This window comes from Colobus angolensis, unplaced genomic scaffold (assembly GCF_000951035.1).
Source record: "Colobus angolensis palliatus isolate OR3802 unplaced genomic scaffold, Cang.pa_1.0 Scaffold142, whole genome shotgun sequence".
In the NCBI taxonomy this organism is placed as follows: Eukaryota; Metazoa; Chordata; class Mammalia; order Primates; family Cercopithecidae; genus Colobus; species Colobus angolensis.
Window position 1 is genome coordinate 5,881,557 of NW_012114511.1, and position 9,641 is coordinate 5,891,197.

Sequence of the window (9,641 nt, forward strand, 5' to 3'; positions counted from 1 at the left end):
GAGCAAAACTGCACATTTATTTTTGGTCCCCCAGCTTCAGGAAAGAAGGTGTGGGGGAGGGGTGAGGTCCCGTCCCTCGGTCTCAGGCAGGGGAGGCCGGGAGAGTCACCCAGTGGAGCCGGTGGAGCTCTCGGGTGGAGTTCCTACAGTCCCCACAGGAGTGAGGGCTGAGGAAGTGCGCACCGCATGCCCACAGGGAGTGGCTTTTATGTCCTGGGCCCGGAAGTGGGAGGGCAGTGGGTGGGACATAGGCGGGTCGGGGGCGGGGCGGTAGGCGTGGCTAGGCAGGTTCCGGTTCTTCTCAGTGGGAGGTCGAGTTGTGCCTGCCTAGTCGACCTGTGTCTTTCCCGGGCATGGGAAAGCTGACGGTGAAGAAGCCGGAACTGCGCCATCTTGCCTCCGCTCGTCCAAACACTCGGCCTCCCAAAGTGCTGGGATTACAGGCGTGAGCCACCATGCCCAGCCTAAACCTTATTTTTCTACTCAGTATTTATTTTTCATTAGCAACATTATGGTCATTTTTGAAATATAGTACAATATAGCCTCTGACCTTATGTGTCACAACAAGCTTTAAGACCTACATAAATTTTGACTTTAAAATTTTGAAATTAAAGCAGGGTATTTATGGTCATAGGTAGAATTGATACCCACCATAAGAATATTTTATTGTTAATTGCCTTACTATCTATGCAGATAGGCCATGGTAAAAAATTTTTACAAATGAGTATCTTTATTTTTACATCATTGCAAAATCTTTGCCTCATTGCAGCAAGGTGTTGTGATTAGGAAAAAGATAGGATAGTATCAATCCAGAGACATTTATGTTGGTGACATAATCCCAAGTGGTAATGACTTCACATAATTTGTTGTGTTATTTTTTGCCATGCTTTTGTTTCTGAAATAGATGTAATACAGTTTCTACATTTGAAAATGACACTTGAGTTTGAGGGTATGACTATATTTGACCTGGCAGTGGTATAACCTAGTTATTTTGAGGTAGCATTGACTGTAGATTTCACAGTTTTTTGAACTTCAAAAAATGGAAATTTAAAATTATTTGGATTTCTGTTATGTCACCAAATCTCATTCTTTTGGAGAATTTTGGGCTTGCTCAAAAGTTGGTTAAAATAATTTGAAAATTACTTAAGAACAATATTGATGAACTTTTGATAAGGCTCAGATGAGCATGATAATATACAGGCTGTCTATGCTGAATCTTCTAATCTTGTCTTTTTTCTTCCTATCTTTTTCCAATCTCTTGCTTTCTTCTCTCCCACTTAAAAAAATCTCAAAACAAAAAATTTATCTCCTTCTTTCTTTACATCTGAAAATCTGTAGGATGGACATGTAGAGGTGGCACGTTTGCTTTTGGATAGTGGTGCTCAAGTGAACATGCCTGCAGATTCATTTGAATCTCCATTGACGCTAGCCGCCTGTGGAGGACATGTTGAATTGGCAGCTCTACTTATTGAAAGGGGAGCAAATCTTGAAGAAGTTAATGATGAAGGATACACTCCCTTGATGGAAGCTGCCCGGGAAGGACATGAAGAAATGGTGGCACTACTTTTAGCACAAGGTAAAGCAGTTTTACTTCTTTTTTTTTTTTTTTGAGACGGACTCTCGCTCTGTCTCCCGGGCTGGAGTGCAGTGGCCAGATCTCAGCTCACTGCAAGCTCCGCCTCCCGGGTTTACACCATTCTCCTGAGTCAGCCTCCAGAGTAGCTGGGACTACAGGCGCCCGCCACCTCGCCCAGCTAGTTTTTTGTATTCTTTAGTAGAGACGGGGTTTCACCGTGTTAGGCAGGATGGTCTCGATCTCCTGACCTTGTGATTCGCCCCCTCGGCCTCCCAAAGTGCTGGGATTACAGGCTTGAGCCACCGTGCCCAGCCTTTTTTTTTTTTTTTTTTTTGTTGAGACGGAATCTCCCTGGGTCGCCCAGGCTGGAGTGCAGTGGCCAGATCTCAGCTCACTGCAAGCTCCGCCTCCCAGGTTTACGCCATTCTCCTGCCTCAGCCTCTCGAGTAGCTGGGACTACAGTCGCCCGCCACTTCGCCTGGCTAGTTTTTTGTATTTTTTAGTAGAAACGGGGTTTCACCGTGTTAGCCAGGATGGTCTTGATCTCCTGACCTCGTGATCTGCCCGTCTCGGCCTCCCAAAGTGCTGGGACTACAGGCTTGAGCCACCGCGCCCGGCCGCAGTTTTACTTCTTTTAGAAAAATCAGTTTTCTTTGGATGTTTTGTGTTAGTATTGGTGAAGTTTACTACAACTAGCATGCATATATATATATATATAGCATTGATGATACATTCTGAACACCCTGGAGGAAAGAAACCACAGAAGCAGAGAAGACAGAGATGATTTTCAAAATTCAGAAAAATAATATCTTTATTATAAGTCTCTTAACAACTAGTTTTATCTGTTTTTATACTTTCTTAGGAGCAAATATAAATGCCCAGACAGAAGAAACTCAAGAAACTGCTCTTACTTTGGCTTGCTGTGGAGGATTTTCTGAAGTTGCAGACTTTCTTATTAAGGCAGGGGCTGATATAGAACTTGGCTGCTCCACACCTCTGATGGAGGCATCTCAGGAGGGACACCTGGAATTGGTTAAATATTTGCTGGCTTCTGGTATGTGGCTTTAAAATGCCTTATTGCACAGAAAGACAAATACAAATAATAGTTTATTTATATGTGGAATCTAAAAACATTGAGCTCATAGTGGATAACAGAATGGTGGTTACCAGAGTGTGGGGATGAAGGTGGGAGGAGGGTACACAAGTAGAGGGGAAATGTTGATCAAAGGGTCCAAAGTTTCACTTAGATAGGTGGAATACGTTTTAATGATATATTGCATAGCATGGTGACTATAGTTAACAATAATGTATGTCTCAAAATTGCTAAGAGCAGATTTAAATGTTCTCACCACAAATATGTGAGGTGATGAATATGTTAATCATGCTTGATCTAATCATTATACAACATATACATATAACATCACATTGTACCCCATAAATATATACAATTATTATTTGTCAATTAAAAATAAAATAAAATTAAATAATTAAAAATACCATTTAGAAAAAGACATATTGCTTTGTTCACTTTAACAACCGTTAACTTTTTCATTTCTATAAAAGTTGAAAGACAGCTCCATAATTTAACTGATCTTAGACTCCTAAATCTCTAAAACTCATTTTTAAAAAGATTTCATACTGTTATTAATGTTTGTGTAGTGACCATAAGGTATCTCGTTCACCTTCTTTCTCCCTCTAATTGTTTGTGGCTTGTTGAAGGGAGATGTTAGTTTCTCCTAGTCTCTGTTAATAAGAAGAGGTGAGGATGATGACATATTGAGGGTGTAATTTGGTACCTTTAAGTCTGTTCATTTCTTGACATTTTTAAGTCATCTGAAAAAAGTGGGAATTAATTTGTTTTTGCAGAGTACTAATTTTAAAAATATTTGTGCTTTATTGTTAAGCTGTGGTAAGCAATAAGTACTTTTACATAGAATATTTGTAGTTTTGTATAACATACTAAAAAAAATTAGTCCCAACAGATGTAAATATATTCTTTGAAAATAATATCAGATTTTTCTTTTTTTCCAGGTCTGATACATTATTTGATACAAATTTGATATATAGAGAAGTTAATATGTAAAAGAAAATATTTAGCAAAATTTTATTCATCCTTTTGGGCTTTCATTGTTAACATTAATTTTAATATAGCCCAACCTCAATTTTTCCTTTGAATTATTATTGAAATAATTTATTAAATCAGATTTTTTTTTTTTTTTTTTTGAGACAGTGTCGTGCTTTGTCACCCAGGCTGGAGTGTAGTGGTGTGAGTATGTTCCACTGCAACCTCAACCTTCTGGGCTCAAATAATCCTTCAGCCTCAGCCTCCCAAGTAGCTGGGACTATAGGTGTATACCACTATGCCTGGCTAGTTTTTGTATTTTTTATTTTGCCATGTTCCTGAGGCTGGTCTCAAACTCCTGGGTTCAAGCAATCCTTCTGCCCCAGCCTCTCAAAGTGCTGGGATTACAGATGTGAACTACCACACCTGGCCTTTAACCAGATTGTGAATGGTTTGGATGGTTTATGGTTTGGACAAACCAACCATAAAAGCTGACTTTTTTCCTGAATCAAATACTGCTAATCACTCTAGTTATCGTATGTATTCAGTCATTTTACTGTGTCCTGTTCAAGAGTCTTTCTCTGCTAGTGGTTATCTTTGTACATTCTTCCCACATCCCTCTCTTAAGCTAAAGTCATGCTATTGTAACATGTTTTTAAAAGAAGGAATAAATGTTTATTAAGAAATTATTGAATATCAGACATTTTGCTCAGCTTTTGTGTTATCTCTGTTAATTGCCACTGGTTCCTGTGTAATGAGAAATGTTAAACACATTCTTGTAGATGAGGGAACTGATGCGCAATGATGTTATATAACTCCTTTTAAGGTAACTAAGCTAATGGGACAGAGCCAACGTTCATTCAAACTTAGAACTCTTGACATTGTTTTTTTCTACTGCATTACCATTGATTTAGCTCCTTTTGCTTATTTGAAGTAGGTAGCTCATAGAAACTATCTTAGGGTTTGAGAATCACTTTTATGTGATCACTACCTAAAACCATTTTTTCCCCCCAGTTTTAAGTGTAATTTATTTACATGAAGTGCTTCTTACAGTGTGGCACTAAAGAAAACTCAAATAAGGCCTACACAATTAAAACAAATTTAACAACCTTTTTGTTACGGCATTTTTTCAAACATAGAGATTGTAGTATTTGAGATCCTAAGAATCCATCACCTAGTTAGTGTTTTAACATGAATGTCTAATTCATGGACAATCTTATTTCATCTGTACTTCCTCCACATCCCCATTCTTATAAATTATTTTTATTTAAAAGAAACATTTTTAACTTTTTATTTTTAAAATTTGAAAATTAATTATTTAAAATGTTACTTTTATAAAAGTGTTAGTATTCAGTATTTAAAAGATAATTTTAAAAATAACCACAATACAATTTTCCTACCTAAAAAATTTTAATGAGTTTCTTAGCAAATATCCAAGCCATTTTCATATTTCTCTGATAGTTTTATAAATCTGTATGTATGTGTTTAGTGACTTGTTTGAATTAGGATTCAAATAAGATTTATACAATCACTATTAATCAATATGTCTCTTAAGACTTTTTAAATCTATGGGCTACATTTCATTTTTCTTACCTTTCTTCTTGCAATTTTTGGTTGAAGAAATAGAATGTTTTTCCATTAGGCTTCCCAGAGTGTGAATGTTCCTGATGATATCACTATTATTTTGTTTAACTTGTTTTTCTATCCTTTGACTTTTCTGTAAATTAGTAGTTAGATCTAGAGACTTCATTGTATTCAGGTTTGATTCTTTTTTGTTGTTGTTGTTTTTTAATGGGACTACTTCATAGGTGATATGTGTATACTTTCTTCAGGAGGTAATAAGTATATAGTTGTCTCTGTTTTTGTGATATTATTAGCCATTGGTGAGCATTGCTTAGATCCATTAATTCATTAGGGATTACAAAGAGGCGATACTCTTAAGTTCTTTTATTCCTTCGTTTATTCCTTCCTTGAATATCCATAAAGAGAAACTTCTCCTCAACTATTTGCCTGTAAATTAAGTACAAATCAATATAAGCATGGCAAGAAAGCCCGGGCGTGGTGGCTCATGCCTGTAATCCCAGCACTTTGGGAGGCCAACGTGGGTGGATCACGACGTCAGGAGATCAAGACCATTCTGGCTAACACTGTGAAACCCCATCTCTACTAAAACATACAAAAAATTAGCCAAGCGTGTTGGGCACCTGTAGTCCCAGCTACTCAGGAGGTTGAGGCAGGAGAAGGGCATGAACCCGGGAGGCAGAGCTTGCAGTGAGCCGAGATTGTGCCACTGCACTCCAGTCTGGGTGATAGAGCGAGACTCCGGTTCAAAAAAAAAAAGAATGAGGCCGGGCGCGGTGGCTCAAGCCTGTAATCCCAGCACTTTGGGAGGCCGAGATGGGCAGATCACGACGTCAGGAGATTGAGACCATCCTGGCTAACACGGTGAAACCCCGTCTCTACTAAAAAAATACAAAAAACTAGCCGGGCGAGGTGGCGGCGCCTGTAGTCCCAGCTACCCGGGAGGCTGAGGCAGGAGAATGGCGTGAACCCGGGAGGCGGAGCTTGCAGTGAGCTGAGATCCGGCCACAGCACTCCAGCCTGGGTGACAGAGCGAGACTCTGTCTCAAAAAAAAAAAAAAAAAAAAAGAATGGCAAGAAAATGTTTGTCTTTTTTTCCCCCTTTATCTGCCAGTTTCCAAAGTGATGAGGTAGTCCCTTAGCATCCTTCAAAGGTGATCAGTGAAGTGTTTTTTTGTTTGGTTTTGTTTTGAGACGGGGTCTCGCTCTGTTACCCAGGCTGGAATGTAGTGGTGTGATTGTGGCTCATTGCAACTTCGAACTCCTGGGCTCAAGGGATTCTCTTGCCTTAACCTTCCAAGTAGCTGGGACTACAGGCATGCACCACTAGGCCCTGCTAATTTATTTTTTTATTTTTTGTAGAGATGGGGTCTTGCTTGTTGCCTAGGCTGATCTTGAAGTCTTGGCCTCAAGCAGTCCTCTCACTTTGGCCTCCCAAAGCGCTAGGATTACAGGCATGAGCCACTGTGCCTGGCCCGGTTTTTTGTTTTTTATTTGAACATCATTTTGAATTTTTGGATTTGAATATATAAGATGGCCTTTACTTCATCGTGGTCATTATTCTTTTTGATGTAAAAATTGTCAGAAGATGCGACAGTTTGAGTATCTTTGATCAATAAGGTTAGCTCCTAAATCGTTTTGACATGACCTCATTGCAGTCTCTGATAGTTTCCTTGCTTTCTGATATGGCAAGGTGTTCCGGGTCCGTCTTATACAGTTCCTGCTCCATCCTTGGGATCAGTCATTTTTCTAAGAAGCCCTAATTTCATTTAGTAGTAAATGGTAGAGACCACGATCTAAGCTAAAGATGCTATTTATGCTTAGTCTACTACCATTGTCTTGGCTTTAGTTGATCAGGGCTGGGAAATATGTATTTTTCTTATAGATTAAATATATCAGGAATTCATTGGTCACCTTCGAAGGATGCTAAGGGACCACCTCAGTACTTCCAATTCAGAACCACAAGGGTGTTTTTTGTTTTGTTTCGTTTTTGAGACAGAGTCTTGCTTTGTTGCCCAGGCTGGAGTGCAGTGGCATGATCTGAGCTCACTGTAACCTCCGCCTACCTGGCTTAAGCAGTTCTCCCATCTCAGCCTCCCAAGTAGCTGGGACTACAGGCATGTGCCATCATGCCTGGCTAATTTTTTGTTTGTTTGTTTGTTTTGGTAGAGACAGGGTTTCACCATATTGCCCAGGCTGGTCTCAAACTCTTGGGCTCAAGTGATCCGCCCGCCTCAGCCTCAGCCTCAGCCTCAGCCTCAGCCTCCCAAACTGCAAGGGTTGCCGGTTTGAGCCACTGTGCCTGGCCAGAACCACAAGATTTTTACTCAAGTTCAACAATCTTATATCTCACCTAAGGTTGGGAGTTCGAGACCAGCCTGGCCAACATGGTGAAACCCCATCTCTACTAAAAATACAAAAATTAGCCAAGCGTGGTGGCATGTGCCTGTGATCCCACCTACTCGAGAAGCTCAGCCACGAGACTTGCCTGAACCCAGAAGGCAGAGGTTGCAGCTGCGTCATGCTATTGCACTCCAGCCTGAGTGACAGAGTGAGACTATCTCTCAAAAAAAAAAACTTATATCTGTGTTTTCCCTTAACCATGCCCAAAATTTCTGTTCTCACGAAATAATTGCTCATTTGATTTATACCACAATATCCATAGAACTATCTCTGAACACAAACCAAAAGTACCACCAATATGATTTCTGAAAAATGCTTAATATTTTTTAGTTTTGCAGCTCTTTTATTCTTTTGGGTGTATCTTACTAGTGATGTAAGGGCAAATTACTGTGTTTTAAAATCATTTGGTTTAGTTCTTTTTGGTATGACTCAAATTATTTTTATAAAGCATATTTAAAGGAAAACTAGGCCGGGCGCGGTGGCTGAAGCCTGTAATCCCAGCACTTTGGGAGGCCGAGATGGGCGGATCACAAGGTCAGGAGATCGAGACCATCCTGGCTAACACGGTGAAACCCCGTCTCTACTAAAAAATACAAAAAAACTAGCTGGGCGAGGTGGCGGGCGCCTGTAGTCCCAGCTACTCGGGAGGCTGAGGCAGGAGAATGGCATAAACCCAGGAGGCAGAGCTTGCAGTGAGCTGAGATCCGGCCACAGCACTCCAGCCTGGGTGACAGAGCGAGACTCCGTCTCAAAAAAAAAAAAAAAAAAAAATAAATAAAGGAAAACTACTATACTTAAAATGCATTTTGATATTTTCACATTTTGAATTCTTTAGTTTCACCAGATTGCAAAATTGGACTATCTAATATAATTTTACAGTTCAAAAAGTAAATGTGTGCTTTTTTGTTTGCTAGGCGCTAATGTGCATGCTACAACAGCAACAGGAGACACAGCCTTAACCTATGCTTGTGAAAATGGACATACGGATGTTGCAGATGTTTTACTTCAAGCAGGGGCTGATTTAGTAAGATATTTTTAATTTCAAATATTTTTGCATGAATGTTAATATCCATTTATACTTAACATTTAGAAAACACTAAGATCAGTGGTTTGCATACTTTGTATACAGTAACTTAAAAAAAAAAAAACTTGGCTACCTGCTCTAGTTGTTGTATGTATTAAATGTATTTGAAAATACTTAGTGTTGAACAGGGCATACTGTTTCTTTTCCTAGTAAAACTACTAGTTTGTTTCTTCCTTTCACCCCACCCGCATTTGACATTTCTGTGCTTTTTAAACTGCCCTCTGTTAGATATATCATAAATTCAATGATGTGTTCACAGAATAGAGTAACAAGTCAAGTCACTTTGAGTGATTTCTTATTATTTTAATTGACACATGATAATTGAACATATTAATGGGGTACAGAGCGATATTTCAATATATGTATATAATGTGTAATGATCAAGTCAGAGTAATCAGTACATCCATCATCCCTTTGAATGATTTCTGTTGTTTCTCTGATTAGACATTTAAAAACAAAGCTACTGTTGTTAATCATCCTCCTAGTACATTCCTACAAATTCTGTTCTTTTTGTGTTTTCTGTTTTGGCTTTCCAAAATTTCAAATTAGGTGGCAGGTTCATATGTGTAATAATCTATATAAAAATAATATTCCATTTAAGTGTTCATGCCTCTTGCTGAAATGTGTGCTTTGCCTTTTATTTTGTGAGAGTGCTTTAAACCACTTTCTAGAGTTTTTCCCAGAATTCTCTGATATATTTCTTCAAAACCTATGTGTGACGTACATAGCTGTAAATGTTATAGAGAATTAGATTTCTTAGTTTTTCTTATTTAGAAAAAACTATGAAAGTATTGCCTTAAAGGCCAGGCGCGGTGGCTCAAGCCTGTGATCCCAGCACTTTGGGAGGCCGAGTCGGGCGGATCACAAGGTCGGGAGATCGAGACCATCCTGGCTAACATGGTGAAACCCCGTCTCTACTAAAAAATACAAAAAAC

General features: G+C 39.2%; 1 protein-coding gene across 2 annotated transcripts in view; it reads left to right on the forward strand.

Moving 5' to 3' along the window:
* The window catches only part of LOC105507012 (ankyrin repeat and KH domain-containing protein 1-like), a 67,200-nt gene extending 58,153 nt beyond the window's left edge, over positions 1-9,047 (forward strand). For both annotated transcript variants that reach the window (XM_011935354.1, XM_011935355.1), the window contains exons 8-10: positions 1,339-1,576; positions 2,439-2,630; positions 8,537-9,047. In XM_011935354.1, coding sequence (XP_011790744.1) covers positions 1,339-1,576; positions 2,439-2,630; positions 8,537-8,661 — 555 coding nt within the window. In that variant the 3' untranslated portion in view covers positions 8,662-9,047. The remainder of the gene's footprint in view (positions 1-1,338; positions 1,577-2,438; positions 2,631-8,536) is intronic.
* The last annotated feature ends 594 nt before the right edge of the window (positions 9,048-9,641 follow it).